The sequence below is a fragment of the Anser cygnoides genome, chromosome 35 (assembly GCF_040182565.1).
Source record: "Anser cygnoides isolate HZ-2024a breed goose chromosome 35, Taihu_goose_T2T_genome, whole genome shotgun sequence".
Lineage (NCBI taxonomy): Eukaryota > Metazoa > Chordata > Aves > Anseriformes > Anatidae > Anser > Anser cygnoides.
Window position 1 is genome coordinate 970,268 of NC_089907.1, and position 14,733 is coordinate 985,000.

General features: G+C 57.8%; 2 protein-coding genes across 4 annotated transcripts in view; both read right to left on the bottom strand.

The window, feature by feature from the left end:
• LOC106029592 (butyrophilin subfamily 3 member A2-like) overlaps positions 1 to 6,026 on the bottom strand; it is a 17,119-nt gene extending 11,093 nt beyond the window's left edge. The window contains exons 1-10 of one of the 3 annotated variants that reach the window (XM_066986724.1): positions 5,676 to 6,026; positions 4,922 to 5,269; positions 4,010 to 4,291; positions 3,776 to 3,880; positions 3,430 to 3,450; positions 2,864 to 2,884; positions 2,737 to 2,757; positions 2,552 to 2,584; positions 2,248 to 2,374; positions 1,315 to 1,762 (exon numbers count right to left, since the gene is read on the bottom strand). In XM_066986724.1, the coding sequence (XP_066842825.1) occupies positions 1,576 to 1,762; positions 2,248 to 2,374; positions 2,552 to 2,584; positions 2,737 to 2,757; positions 2,864 to 2,884; positions 3,430 to 3,450; positions 3,776 to 3,880; positions 4,010 to 4,291; positions 4,922 to 5,269; positions 5,676 to 5,775 (1,245 nt within the window). In that variant the 5' untranslated portion in view covers positions 5,776 to 6,026 and the 3' untranslated portion in view covers positions 1,315 to 1,575. Of the gene's footprint in view, positions 1 to 1,314; positions 2,375 to 2,551; positions 2,585 to 2,736; positions 2,758 to 2,863; positions 2,885 to 3,429; positions 3,451 to 3,775; positions 3,881 to 4,009; positions 4,292 to 4,921; positions 5,270 to 5,675 lie in introns of those variants that run through there. The other 2 variants (XM_066986722.1, XM_066986723.1) reach the window with 2 other exon arrangements.
• Positions 6,027 to 9,125: 3,099 nt separating this feature from the next.
• On the bottom strand, positions 9,126 to 14,116 carry LOC106049747 (butyrophilin subfamily 1 member A1-like). The gene is made up of 9 exons (XM_066986783.1): positions 13,874 to 14,116; positions 12,742 to 13,089; positions 11,834 to 12,115; positions 11,600 to 11,704; positions 11,254 to 11,274; positions 10,689 to 10,709; positions 10,560 to 10,580; positions 10,369 to 10,401; positions 9,126 to 10,191 (listed from the first exon to the last, which is right to left on the bottom strand). Exons 2-9 carry the CDS (start codon positions 12,905 to 12,907, stop codon positions 9,563 to 9,565), a joined length of 1,278 nt encoding a protein of 425 aa, XP_066842884.1. The 5' UTR covers positions 12,908 to 13,089; positions 13,874 to 14,116; the 3' UTR covers positions 9,126 to 9,562.
• Positions 14,117 to 14,733: the final 617 nt, after the last annotated feature.

Below are 14,733 nucleotides of genomic sequence, written 5' to 3' on the forward strand. Positions count from 1 at the left end.
CCTAGAGCTTGATTTTTGCTACAGCTCGTGCCTTCAACTCCGAGCATAACTTTTACTGTTCCTCCCAAACAACCCTCTGAAGATGATTTATGTGAATTGAGGGGGACCAGGCATGCAGCTGTTGGTCATGGCACAGCTTCTCGTAGTGCTTAGGGGAAGTGGTGGTCAGTCAGTCCCCAGTCCTGGGATGGCTTTGGGGATGGTGGGAGCCCAGTGGGATGGAGGACGATTGGGTTAGGGGGTGGTAGGACAGTAGTGGGATGGAGGATGATGAGGTTTGGGGATGGTGGGAGCCCAGCGAAATGGAGGATGATGGGGTTTTGGAGATGGTGGGACCCCACTGGGATGGAGGTGGATGGGGTTTGTGGTGGTGGATTTCCACTGGAATGGAAGACAATGGAATTTTAGGAGATGGGAATGTTCTGGGAGGAAGGAGTATGGGGTTTGGGGATGGTGGGATCTTGGTGGACTCTCAGTGGGAGAAAGGATGAGGGGTTTTGGGGATGGTGAGACCCGACGTGGATGGAGATGGATGGTGGGGTTTGGAGACAGCTCAGCTTGGCTCATGCCTTGAGAACCAGATGGAGGAGAGCATCTGTGTCTCCTCATTGTGTAGCTGGGTTCAGAGATTCTTCTTAGCTTCCCACCTTCATAGATTGAAACCTTCAAAGAGGCCAAAGGAGTCCTGCAGCCATGGAAGTTCCATCTCACTGAGGTTCGGTCTGCTAGGATTACCTGCTTCTATCGGATGCAGTGTCTTCCAAACACACATTTCCTTCCCCAGTTTCCCCACCATGTCTGCTCTTGATTTTAATGCTGCGATGTTTAAAATACACCTCAACGAATTTGGCTCAAGAGTGTCTGTCTTTTTCCATGCTTGCTTTAAAACGAGGTACAATAAAGTGGAAGTGGTTTTCTGGGAGTGCAGGATTGTTATTGATTGCTGAGAGCTGGGGGAATCTGGGGTGGTCCTGTGGTTCCTGCATGCCCATCTCATGAAGAATTTGGGTGCTGGGAAGTGAAACATGACTGCAGCAGGTTGTGTGCTGGGGCATGGAGGTGGCTTGCAAGGACCTGACGGACAGCTTCAACACTGAGGCCACCTGCTGCCTCTGCTTGGAGGACTTCCAAGAGCTCGTGATGCCCCCTGTGGGCACAGCCGGGGAACCGGGGAACTGGGGGCAGCTGGAGCTTAGGTGCCCCCTGGTTCTGACTCCCAGGACGAACACCAAGGAGACGGTCTGCTGCAAGACACCTTCCCAGGCAGCAAAGCCTCAGGACAGCACCCAGGAAATGCCACTGCCAGACTCCATCTTCGCATGCAAAACTTTATTTGCCACAGTCCTGCTGCTGCTGTGTCTTGATGTCCTCCAGAGGAGGGAACAAAGAGGTCCCACAGGCTGCTCATGCTCAGCACCAGGCACAGAGCAAAGATCAACCCCAAACTAGGAGGCAAAGGTGGCCTGCAATGGCCGGCAGCACATGGTGACCACATCCCTTGCACTGGGGTCTGCAAGCTGTGCAAGCAGAGGGGAGAGGAGCGTGGAGAGCTGCCCCTGTGCTGCCCACTGGGGCTCAGAGGCAGGCTGAGACCTGTGGGTGCCAGCAGCGCTTGTGTCCCAGCACAGGAGCTGCGTGCAGGGCAGAGCCCAGGGTCTGCAAGGGGCCTGGCCCCTGCTTGCAGCATCCCAGCCCTCCTCCAGCAGCAGGGAGGAACACGGGGCAGCTCCTGGCTCCACTGCTCCTCATTCCTTTGCTGCTCCTGCAGGACCAAGGAGAGGTAATCCAGGAGTGGGTGGAGAAGGGCAGGAGCCCCCCAGGGCTGGGGACAAGGTCTGGGGGGTGCTGTCCCTCAGGTACAGCTGAATTCCCTGTGTCCTCAGCCAGAACCAGGGGCGGATACTCTCCCCATTGAAGGAGGCTGCTGTGAAAGTGAAGATCTCGACCCCGTTGTCAGCGTTGAGAAAAGACACCTGCGGCTGGGTACAGTCGAGACAGACCCAGATCCTCGTGGGGACAGGGGACAGGGACAAGTGGGTGCGAGGAAATGTGAGAGACGTGAGCTGTCCTTCATCATACTGCACAGCCCAGATCCCTTCTTCAGTGCACCTTTTGAAATACCCCTTCCTCTTCACAGATGCCCTGGCCACCCCCACAGCCCACATTGAATACTTTCCCCTCTCCCCCTCCACATCCACCTCCCAGAAGTGCCTCCCCTCTCTGAACTTCTCATGGCCCAGCACGCACCACCGATTGTCAAATCTCTCTGGTGTGTCAGGAACCTGCTGCCATTCAGTTTCCCATCTCACTCTGCTGTTGTCCTGAGACAGGACAAGCTGGGGATGAGCTGTGTCTGCATCCAGGGTCACCTTCACTGCAGGGAGAGAAGGAGCCAGGCCATCAGGGGCAGAGCTCAGCCCTGGGCAGGCTTTCCCCAGCTCGGGGCCAGGAGCTGCCCCAAGGGGCAGGAGATGGGGCACCTCTTGGCTCCTGAACATGCCCCAGGAAGGGCAGCAGAAGTACTGCAGAGGGCAACACAGTGCACACCTACCTCGATTATGAGACAGCAGAAAACTTCTCCATGCTGGAATGAGAGGGGAGAGCTGGTCACAGCCCATGGCTAGTGCCCAGTGGGTGTTGGCAGGGTCCAGCCCTGGGCTGCTCTGTCCCAGCTGCCCACCCTCCCCTGCACATTGCCTTGGCGTCATCATACAACCCAAGAATGGGGACACTCACCCAGCTCTGCAGCTTGTTCCACTGGAAGAGGAAGTGAAAAGCAAGGCATGATGAGAGGGGGAGCTTCTCAGCCCATGGCTGCTGCCATGGAAAGATGCCAACTCTGGGTTTATGAAGGGACTCTTACCCATTTTTTCATCTTTTCTCACTGGAAAAGGAAAGTAAAAGCAATGCGTGATCAGAGAGGAGTGCTTCAAATTCCATGACTAATTCCATGGCTAGACCCCAAATTTCATTGTCCTGGTGAATGGGCACAGAGAGTCTTTCTCTCAGACTGGGAGGGACCGGACTAACAGGGAGCAAGACGCAACTTTGAGCAAGGCTTGCATACGTGGAGCAGTAAGGACAGACACTTGTGCAGCTCTCTGCACCGTGCCACCAAAACACAAGTGGAAGTGAATGGGGACGGGTGGAGGATGTCCCTGTCCCAAAAGCATCAGTGCAGAGCGGGGCAGCCCCGCAGCTCACTCCCCGTCCCCACCTTGATCCCCGTTCCTTTCAGCCATCCCGGCCGTGTCCCGTGCCCAGGGCAGCCCCAGCCCCAGCACTCCCCACTCCCCCGTCAGGCTCCAGCTGCTCCTCCAGCACCCCCAAGCTACCAGCACACAAGCCCCCACAGCCCACCCAGACCATTCCCTCCCGCAGTGACACCACTTCCCCAGGGGGCTGGGGGCAGGCACTGCAAGGACTCACCCAGCTCTCGGCTCTGTGCCACTGAAAAGCAAAGGCGGAGGAACAGGAGGTCAGCAGAGCAGCTTGGTTGCTCGGTGGGAACATCTGCAGGGGCTCTGGGCCTTCCCACCAGCCCCACGCTGCAGCCATGCTCCCTGGCCTCCCACCCAAGGCCCCTTGCCTTCTCCCCTGCCTTCGTAGCCCAAGGCAGAGGCCCAAGAGGATCCTAAGGCCTTTGGGATCCCCAGGAGAACATTCCCTTCCTCCTCCTACGCACCTCCCTGGGCCAGGGCTCAGCCCCGCTCCAGACCCACGCGGGTCCCTGCAGAACACCTCCCTCCGCTCCATCCCTGCGCTGCCAGCTTACCTTTCTTTCGAAAGAGATAAACACTGAGGCCAATGGACACAGCCAAAAGCACGAGGACCAGAGCCAGAGCCACCATCCAGGGCTGGGCGTTGTGGAAGAAGGGAGCTGAGAAAAGGCAGCAGGAAAAGGGCTGCGTTTCCATGCCCCAGGGTGGAAAAGCAAGACCCAGACTTCTCCCAGCTCAGGACAAGTGCAGGGGCCAGGAACACCTCCCCCTGGCTGTGCTATTTGTACCTGCGATGTGCAGGGACGATTCCCGCTCCTGCTGGAGGCGGCTGCTCCTGACCACGCAGGACAAGGGCCCCTCCACGCTCCCGGTCACGATGACGGCACTTTCGATTTCAAAGAGCCCCTCCTGGTCCTGGGAATGTGTCTGGGAGACCGAGGGCAGATGCTGCCTGCGAGCATCCCTCCACAGCAGCTGCGGCAGCGGGTACCAGCCGGCCGATCGACACAGCACCCGGACGCCTCCGGCCTCGTAGCCCCCCAGGGAGAGGTGGGGGTCAGCGCCTGTGGCTGGTTGAAGAGCCCGTGGCTGGGGCTTGACTTGGGGAGGGATTCAGTTCCAAGGCAAAGACCCCATCTGCTCCCATGCCAGACACAGTCCAGCCCAGCCACGGCCCCAGGGGCTCAGGGACCGGGCACTTCACGTACCCACCCCCACCCCAAAACCACCCTTGCAGGAGCCAGACTCAGAGAACAGAGTTGCACAATGCCAGTGGCCCCAAATTGCCCAGAAAACCCAGGTGCCGAGTTCCAGCACCTCCAGGCAGCATCTCAGCATTGAGTCATGCTGGTTCAAGAAGCCCCGAGACCTCCAGACAGCATCTCAGGTCTCCCCCACCACACAAAGCAAAAGTAAAGCAGATGTCCGGCAGCTCAGAGGACTCTGTGATTCTCCCTGTGTGGAGTTTAGTCCCATTGCTGACACAGCTGAAGGTGCTGCTCAGCAGCCTGTGCCCAGTGCCCTCACAATATTATGATTATTGTCTTCTAGGATGCCAGTGAAAACTGACAAAAATATCCATGGAGCTCTCTCCCCAAATATTACCTCCACATCCATGGGCATGCTCCATGCTGTGAAAGAGCTGAAACATTCAAAGGACACGTAAACTCTCCCCTGGAAGCATCACCCCAGCCACTAACCTGACACCTCCAGCTCCACAATGGCTTCATCATAAGCATCAGCATCTCCCACAGTGCAGACGTACTGGCCATCATCTGAGGGTCTCAGCCCCGTGATTCGCAAGTCCAGGTTTCCAGCAGAGAGACCATCTCTGGCCAACTCTGTCCTCCCAGCATATGCCTCCATCTGCTCCCCGTACAGGTCCTCTCCATTGCGGTAGTGGTGCACTGTCTCAGAGATATCATCCCGGATCCACCTGACGTCCAAGGTGCGAGCATCCCGTTGAGGGGACAAGTGGCAGGGCAGCACGACATCCTGCCCCACGGTGGCAGTGAGAGGATGGTCTGGTCCCTCCACTCTGAGCTGGGCTGGGCAATGGAGAAGGGCACAGAGAGGCGGTGAGATTTTGTCATTGTAAATTTAGGGGCAGTGAGTGACAAAGGGTGAGCTGTGTGTGAGTTCGTGCGTGCTCTGTCCCCCATGTCCCATGGAAAACACTGGGGAAATGGGAGAGGGAGAGGGAGGACGTGCAGGAGAAGGAGGTGTGCTGGGAGTGGGAGCCCTCTCTGCAGCATTCAGGCAGGTGAAGAAGAGCCAGAAAGGGCAGATAAGGCAGTGCCCATATTGCATGAAAGAACAAAAAAGAAAGCAAAACCCATCTGGGGCTGAGCTGTGGGCTCGGGTACCCCCTGCTCCAAGTCCGCTCCCCTGTCCCATGGCAGCACGTCTGCCAGGCCCAGGTGGAGAGCCCCCAGCAGCCCCACAGGATCCTACCTGAGCCCATCTGGAGGAGGAGCAGAGTGACGAGGGAAGTCAGGAGGCCCCTGGCATGGCCAGCGAGGCTGGGGCGGCCACAGCCCCAGGGGAGCCCCATCTGTGCTGCAGCGGGAGCAGGAGCTGGGGGCAGAAGCTGAGGCAGAAGAGAGAGGGGACTGAGGGGCTGCAGGCACCGCAGGCGGATGGGGAAGGAGTCCCCTTGGGCCCGGGCACAGAGAGCCAGAGCCAGCAGCGCCTTGGGCAGGGCGCAGAGCCTGTGCTTATCACAGGGTGGGGGACACAGCAGGCGGCCCCCAGGGGTTCTTCTCCAAGGGAGGCCCACCAAGATAGACGTCCCTCACCACACCCAGCAGAGCTGCAAAAAGCACAAGGCTACGCCCAACTTCTCTGGTCTTTGCCCAGTTCCTGGCTGCAATAAGCCTCTGGGAGCAGCTGTGCCCCTGGGGCAGCTGGGACAATTGTCCGTTGAGCTCTGCAGGGCTGGAACCACCATCCCATTGCAGCTGGGTGCCCAGTCCACTGCCTTCAGCAAGAACGAGGGGCATTTATCCTGAAGGAGCCTCTCCAGACCTCCAGGGAAATGCACTCTCTAGGCTTGTCCATCTCCACCCATCTAAGGAGGAATCAAACAGGGAGCATTGGGACAATGCGGAGGTGCATAATGTTATCTCGAGACCTCTCCAAATTCTGTCTTGGGGGTCTTTGGTCTTGGAATTTAAGCTGTCAAACATTGCCCCAGTTTCCAAGAAGGTCAACGAAGAAGGCCCTGGGAATTACACCCTATCAGTGAACCCTATCTGTGCCCTGACTGCAGGATGGGCTTCACCGTTCCCTCAGTCTTCTTCCTCTGCCAGAAAAGCCACGTGGGGCCCAGTCACCATGTCTGCTGTGACTGCGGGAAAGCCTTTTGGGAGACCACAACCCTCTGCAGGCACCAGCGCATCCACACGGGTGGGAAGCCCTACCACTGCTCGTACTGCGAGAAAAGTTTTCGGGCCAGCTCCACCCTCATCGTCCACCAGAGGAACCACACCGCGGAGATGGGGGGTCTTTGGGTCTCCATCCCCACAACATCGCAGCCCCTCCATGTCCCATCCATCCTAGAACTTGAGTTCCGCTGCCGCTCGTGTCTTCAACTCCGAGCATAACTTTTACTGTTCCTCCCAAACAATCCTCTGAAGATGATTTGTGTGCATTGAGGAGGACCAGGCATGCAGCTGTTGGTCATGGCACAGCTTCTTGTAGTGCTTAGGGGAAGTGGTGGTCAGTCAGTCCCCAGTCCCGGGATGGCTTTGTGGATGGTGGGAGCCCAGTGGGATGGAGGACGATTGGGTTAGGGGGTGGTAGGACAGCAGCGGGATGGAGGATGATGAGGTTTGGGGATGGTGGGAGCCCAGCGAAATGGAGGATGATGGGGTTTTGGAGATGGTGGGACCCCACTGGGATGGAGGTGGAGGGGTTTGTGGTGGTGGATCTCAACTGGAATGGAAGACAATGGAATTTTAGGAGATGGGAATGTTCTGGGAGGAAGGAGCATGGGGTTTGGGGATGGTGGGATCTCGGTGGGATCTCAGTGGGAGAAAGGATGAGGGGTTTTGGGGATGGTGAGACCCGACGTGGATGGAGATGGATGGTGGGGTTTGGAGACAGCTCAGCTTGGCTCATGCCTTGAGAACCAGATGGAGGAGAGCATCTGTGTCTCCTCATTGTGTAGCCGGGTTCAGAGATTCTTCTTAGCTTCCCACCTTCATAGATTGAAACCTTCAAAGAGCCCAATGGAGTCCTGCAGCCACGGAGGCTCCATCTCACTGAGGTTCGGTCTGCTTGGATCACCTGCTTCTGTTGGATGCAGTGTTTTTCAAACATACGTTTCCTTCCCCAGTTTCCCCACCATGTCTGCTCTTGATTTTAATGCTGCAATGTTTAAAATACACCCCAATGAGTTTGGCTCAAGAGTGTCTGTCTTTTTCCATGCTTGCTTTAAAATGAGGTGCAATAAATTGGAAGTGGTTTTCTGAGAGTGCAGGTTTGTTATTGATTGCTGAGGGTTGGGGGAAGCTGGGGTGGTCCCGTGGCTCCTGCATGTCCATCTCATGAAGAATTTGGGTGCTGGGACGTGAAACACGAGTGCAGCAGGTCGGGTGCTGGGGCATGGAGGTGGCTTGCAAGGACCTGACGGACAGCTTCAACACTGAGGCCACCTGCTGCCTCTGCTTGGAGGACTTCCAAGAGCTCGTGATGCCCCCTGTGGGCACAACCAGGGAACCGGGGAACAGGGGTCAGCTGAAGCTTAGGTTCCTCCTGGCTCTTGACTCCCAGGACCAACACCAAGGAGATGGTCTGCTGCAAGACGCCTTCATAGACAGCAGTGCATCTTCACTACATCATGAAATCTCTATAATTTAATTTTAAATATACTGAGGAATCTGGAGAGGTCCCAGTGACTGGAAGCTGCCAAACGTTGCCCCAGAGAAGGGCAGCAAAGAGGACCCTGGGAATTACAGGTCTGTCAGTCTCATGGCAGTGCCTGGTAATGTTACGGAGATTGCTCTGGGAGTGAGTGAAAAACACCTGAGGGGCAATGCGGCCACTGGTCACAGGACACATGGGTTCCTGAGGGGAAGCTCGTGTTCAACAAACCTGATTTCCTTTTTTTCATAAGGTCAGTCTCCCATTTGACCGATGGGGCCAGCTGAGGTGATGTTTTTGGATTTCAGTAAAGATTATGACATGGTTTCTGACAGTATCCATCTGGACCAAAAGTCCGTCACAGAGCCAGACAAATGCACAAAACGATGGATGAACAATTGGCTGAGTGCCGGGCCCTGTCCATGGGCAGGGGCAGCCCCGGCTGTATGTACAGCCTGGGGGGCGAGAGGCTGGAGAGCAGCCCCCAGAACGGGAGCTGGGGGTTGTGGCCGACGGCAAGTTGGGTGTGAGCCAGCAGCGGGCCCTGGCAGCCCAAAGGGCCAAGTGTGCCCTGGGGTGCCTCAGGCACGGCACTGCTGGCCGGCCGAGGGAAGGGATCGTCCCGCTCTGCTCGGCCTGCTGCGGCCTCGCCTCGAGCACTGCGTGCAGCTGTGGGCACCACAGCAGACGAAGGGCGTGAAACTGTTTTGAGAGCCTCCAAGGGAGGGCTATGAGGATGGCAAAGGCTCTGCAGGGCAAGGTGTGTGAGGAATGGCTGAAGGCTCTTGGCTTGTTGAGCCCAGAGCAGAGGAGACGCAGGGGAGGCCTCGTGGTAGCCCACAGCTTCCTGATGAGGGGAGCAGAGGGGCAGGTACTGGTCTCTGCTCTCTGGGGCCAGCAACAGGGCCCGAGGGAATGGCATGGAGCTGCCACAGGGGAGGCTCAGGCACCGAGGAGACGGTCTGCTGCAAGACGCCTTCCCAGGCAGCAAAGCCTGAGGACAGAAGCACCCAGGAAATGCCACCGCCAGACTCCATCTTCCTGTACAAAACTTTATTTGCCGCAGTCCTGCTGCTGCTGCGCCTTGATGTGCTCCAGAGGAGGGAACAAAGAGCCCCCACAGGCTGCTCATGCTCATCACCAGGCACAGAGCAAAGATCAACCCCAAACTAGGAGGCAAAGGTGGCCTGCAATGGCCGGCAGCACATGGTGACCACATCCCTTGCACTGGGGTCTGCAAGCTGTGCAAGCAGAGGGGAGAGGAGCGTGGAGAGCTGCTGCAGCCCCTGTGCTGTCCACTGGAGCTCAGAGGCAAGGAGAGACCCATGGGTGCCAGAAGGGCTTGTGTCCCAGCACAGGAGCCACGTACAGGGCAGAGCCCAGGGGCTTCAAGGGGCCTGGCCCCTGCTTGCAGCATCCCAGCCCTCCTCCAGCAGCAGGGAGGAACACGGGGCAGCCTCTGGCCCCACTGCCCCTCATTCCTGTGCTGCTCCTGCAGCACCAAGGAGAGCTGATGCAGGAGTGGGTGGAGAAGGGCAGGAGCCCCCCAGGGCTGGGGACAGGGTCTGGGGGGTGCTGTCCCTCAGGCACAGCTGAATTCCCTGTGACCACAACAGGAACCAGGGGCGGATGCTCTCTCCATTGAAGGAGGCTGCCATGAACTTAAAGATCTCGACCCCGTTGTCAGCGTTGATAAAAGACACCTGCTGCTGGGTACAGTCCAGACAGACCCAGATCCTCGTGGGGACAGCGGACAGGGACAAGGGGGTGCGAGGAGATGTGAGCGACCAGAGCTTCCCCTTATAGTACAGCACAGCCCAGATCCCTCCTTCAGGGCTCGTGTCGCTCTCCCCCTTCCTCTTCACAGATGCCCTGGCCACCCCCACAGCCCAGCAAGAAAACTTTAGCCACTCCCCCTCCCCCTCCACCACCCAGCAGTGCCTCCCCTCTCTGAACTCTTCACGGCCCAGCACGCAGCACCAAGTGTCAAATCTGTCCTGTGTTTCAGGAACCTGCTGCGGTTCACTTTCCCATCTCACACTGCTGTTGTCCTGAGACAGGATAAGCCGTGGATGAGCCGTGTGCGGATCCAGGGTCACCTTCACTGCAGGGACAGAAGGAGCCAGGCCATCAGGGGCAGAGCTCAGCCCTGGGCAGGCTTTCCCCAGCTCGGGGCCAGGAGCTGCCCCACGGGGCAGGAGATGGGGCACCTCTTGGCTCCTGAACATGCCCCAGCAAGGGCAGGAGAAGCACCACAGAGGGTAACCCAGTGCACACCTACCTCTATTTTGAGGCAGCAGAAACTTTCTCCATGCTGGAATGAGAGGGGAGAGCTGGTCACAGCCCATGGCCGGTGCCCAGTGGGTGTGGGCAGGGTGAGGGCCCAGCCCTGGGCTGCTCTGTCCCAGCTGCCCACCCTCCCCTGCACATTGCCTTGGGGTCATCATACAGCCCAAGAATAAGGACACTCACCCAGCTCTGTAACTTGTTCCGCTGGAAAAGGAAGAGGAAAACAAGGCATGATGAGAGGGGAAGCTGCTCAGCCCATGGCTGCTGCCGTGGAAAGATGCCAACTGTTTGGGTTTATGAAGGGAGTCTTACCCATCTTTGCATCTTTTCTCACTGGAAAAGGAAAGGAAAAGTGATGCATGATCAGGGAGGAGTGTTTCAAATTCCATGGCTAATTCCATTACTAGACCCCAAATTTCTTTGCCCTGGTGAATGGGCACAGACAATCTTTCTCTCAGACTGGGAGGGACCGGACTAACAGGGAGCAAGACCCAGCTTTGAGCAAGGCTTGTGCACGTGGAGCAGTAAGGACAGACACTTGTGCAGCTCTCTGCACCGTGCCACCAAAACACAAGTGGAAGTGAATGGGGACAGGTGGAGGACGTCCCTGTCCCAGAAGCGTCAGTGCAGAGTGGGGCAGCCCCGCAGCTCGCTCCCCGTCCCCACCTTGATCCCCGTTCCTTTCAGCCATCCCGGCCGTGTCCCGTGCCCAGGGCAGCCCCAGCCCCAGCACTCCCCACTCCCCCGTAAGGCTCCAGCTGCTCCTCCAGCACCCCCGAGCCAGCAGCACACAAGCCCCCACAGCCCACCCACCCCAGTCCCTCCCGCAGGGACACCACTTCCCCAGGGGCTGGGGGCAGGGACTGCAAGGACTCACCCAGCTCTCGGCTCTGTGCCGCTGAAAAGCAAAGGCGGAGGAACAGGAGGTCAGCAGAGCAGCTTGGTTGCTCGGTGGGAACATCTGCAGGGGGTCTGGGCCTTCCCACCAGAACCACGCTGCAGCCATGCTCCCTGGCCTCCCACCCAAGGCCCCTTGCCTTCTCCCCTGCCTTCGTAGCCCAAGGGAGAGGCCCAAGAGGATCCTAAGGCCTTTGGGATCCCCAGGAGAACATTCCCTTCCTCCTCCTACGCACCTCCCTGGGCCAGGGCTCAGCCCCGCTCCAGACCCACGCGGGTCCCTGCAGAACAGCTCCCTCCACTCCATCCCTGTGCTGCCAGCTTACCTTTCTTTTGAAAGAGATAAACACCGAGGCCAATGGACACGGCCAAAAGCAAGAGGACCAGAGCCTGAGCCACCATCCAGGGCTGGGCGTTGTGGAAGAAGGGAGCTGAGAAAAGACAGCAGGAAAAAGGCTGTGTTTCCACGCTCGTGCGTGGAAAAGCAAGACCCAGACTTCTCCCAGCTCAGGACAAGTGCAGGGGCCAGGAACACCTCACACTGGCTGCGCTATTTGTACCTGCGATGTGCAGGGACGATTCCCACTCCTGCTGGATGCGGCTGCTCCTGACCACGCAGGATAAGGGCCCCTCCACGCTCCCGGTCATGATGATGGCACCTTCGATTTCAAAGAGCCCCTCCTGGTCCTGGGAATGTGTCTGGGAGACCGAGGGCAGGTGCTGCCTGCGAGTATCCCTCCACAGCAGCTGCGGCAGCGGGTACCAGCCGGCCGATCGACACAGCACCCGGACGCCTCCGGCCTCGTAGCCCCCCAGGGAGAGGTGGGGGTCAGCACCTGTGGCTGGGGGAAGAGCCCATGTCTGGGGCTTGACTTGGGGAGGGATTCAGTTGCAAGGCAAAGACCCCATCTGCTCCCATGCCAGACACAGCCCAGCACAGCCGTGGCCCGAGGGGCTCAGGGTCCAGGCGCTCCACGCACCCACCCTCACCCCAAACCACCCCGGCTGGTACTGGACCCAGAGAGCAGGGCTGCACAATGCCAGTGGCCCCAAATCACCCTGAAAACCCAGGTGCAGATTTCCAGGACCTTCAGGCAGCGTCTTGGCACCAAGCCATGCTGGTTCAAGAAGCCCCAAGACTTCCAGACAACCTCTCAGGTCTCCCCCACCACACAAAGCAAAAGTAAAGCAGATGTCCCGCTGCTCAGAGGACTCTGCGATTCTCCCTGTGTGGTATTTGGTCCCATTGCCGACACAGCTGAAGGTGCTGCTCAGCCTGTGCCCAGTGCCCTCACAATATTATGATTATTGTCTTCAAAGACACCAGGGAAAACTGACAAAAATATCCATGGAGCTCTCTCCCCAAATATTACCTCCACATCATTGGGCATGCTCCATGCTGTGAAAGAGCTGAAACATTCAAAGGACACGTAAACTCTCCCCTGGAAGAATCACCCCAGCCTCTAACCTGACACCTCCAGCTCCACAATGGCTTCATTATAAGCATCAGCATCTCCCACAGTGCAGACGTACTGGCCATCATCAGAGGGTCTCAGCCTCGTGATTCTCAAGTCCAGGTTTCCAGCAGAGAGACCATCTCTGGCCAACTCTGTCCTCCCAGCATATGCCCCCATCTGCTCCCCGTACAGGTCCTCTCCATTGCGGTAGTGGTGCACTGTCTCAGAGATATCATCCCGGATCCACCTGACGTCCAAGGTGCGAGCATCCCGTTGAGGGGACAAGTGGCAGGGCAGCACGACATCCTGCCCCACGGTGGCAGTGAGAGGATGGCCTGGTCCCACCACTCTGAGCTGGGCTGGGCAATGGAGAAGGGCACAGAGAAGTGGTGAGATTTTTGCCATTGTAAATTTAGGGGCAGTGAGTGACAAAGGGCGAGCTGTACATGAGTTGGACAGTACTGGGATGGAGGATGATGAGTTTTGGGGATGTTGGGAGCCCAGCGAAATGGAGGATGATGGGGTTTTGGAGATGGTGGGACCCCACTGGGATGAAGGTGGATGGGGTTTGTGGTGGTGGATCTCAACTGGAATGGAAGACAATGGAATTTTGGGAGATTGGACTCTTTTCGGAGGAAGGAGCTTGGGGTTTGGGGATGGTGGAATCTCGGTGGGATCTCAGTGGGATAAAGGATAAGGGGTTTTGGGGATGGTGAGAGACGGCTCAGCTTGGCTCATGCATTGAGAACCAGATGGAGGAGAGCATCTGTGTCTCCTCATTGTGTAGCTGGGTTCCAGTGAGTGACAAAGGCGAGCTGCGCGTGAGTTGGTGCATCCTGCATCCCCCGTGTCCTATGGGAAACCACTGGGGAAATGGGAGAGGGAGAGGGAGGACGTGTAGGAGAAGGAGGTGTGCTGGGAGTGGGAGCCCTCTCTGCAGCATTCGGGCATGTGAAGAAGAGCCAGAAAGGGCAGCCAAGGCAGCGCCCATACTGCGTGAAAGAACCAAAGGGAAAGTGAAACCCAGCTGGGGCTGAGCTGTGAGCTCAGGTCCCCCCTGTCCCACAGCCAGTCCCCTGCCCCATGGCAGCAAGTCTGCCAGGCCCACGGGGGAGAGCCCCCAGCAGCCCCACAGGATCCTACCTGAGCCCAGCTGGAGGAGGAGCAGAGTGATGAGGGAAGTCAGGAGGCCCCTGGCATGGCCAGTGAGGCTGGGGCGGCCGCAGCCCTAGGGGATCCCCATCTGAGAGAGACGTCCCCCAGGGCATAAGCGGACCCCAGGGGTTTTTCTCGAAGGGAGCCCCACTGACAGAGAGGTCCCTCACAGCACCCAGCAGAGCTGCAGAAAGTACAAGGCTATGCCCAACTTCCCCAGCCTTTGCTCACTTCCTGGTTGCAATAACCCACTGGGAGGAGCTCTGCCCCTGGGCCAATGCATGGGGAGCTCTGCAGGGCTGGCACCACCATCCCATCGCAGCTGGGTGCCCAGCCCAGGGCCTTCAGCAAGCACGAGGGGCTTGTCCCCAGCAGGGGCCTCTCCAGACCTCCAGGGAAAGCCACTGTCTGAGCTCGTTCATCTCCACCCATCTAAGGAGGAATCAAACAGTGAGCAATGGGACAATGTGGAGAGATGGCAGTGAAGAGCTGAGCGGGATCGGAGGCTAAAGGGAATGGGGCACAGCTGGGTGCCAAGCCTGGAGCTGCCACCCTTTGCCCAGGGTGCTGAAGGCAAAGTGCCAGCCTCGGTCACTGCTCCAGTAAAGCAGCCGTGGCAGAAGGTTGGCTCAGATGGGCAGGGACCTTCTTCTAGAGCTTAGGTGGATGAGGAAAGTTTCTGTTTGCTGGAAGTGAGGTCAGGCAATATGGAAGGACTACAGAGGTACTGTTTTCTTTTGTAGGGAGAAAATTCATATGGCCAAAGCTCAATTTGAGTTGAAGCTGGACAGTCCTGTGAGGGGCAACAAAATGGATTTTTTTTTAAACTCTCTTAACAGCAGAAGTAG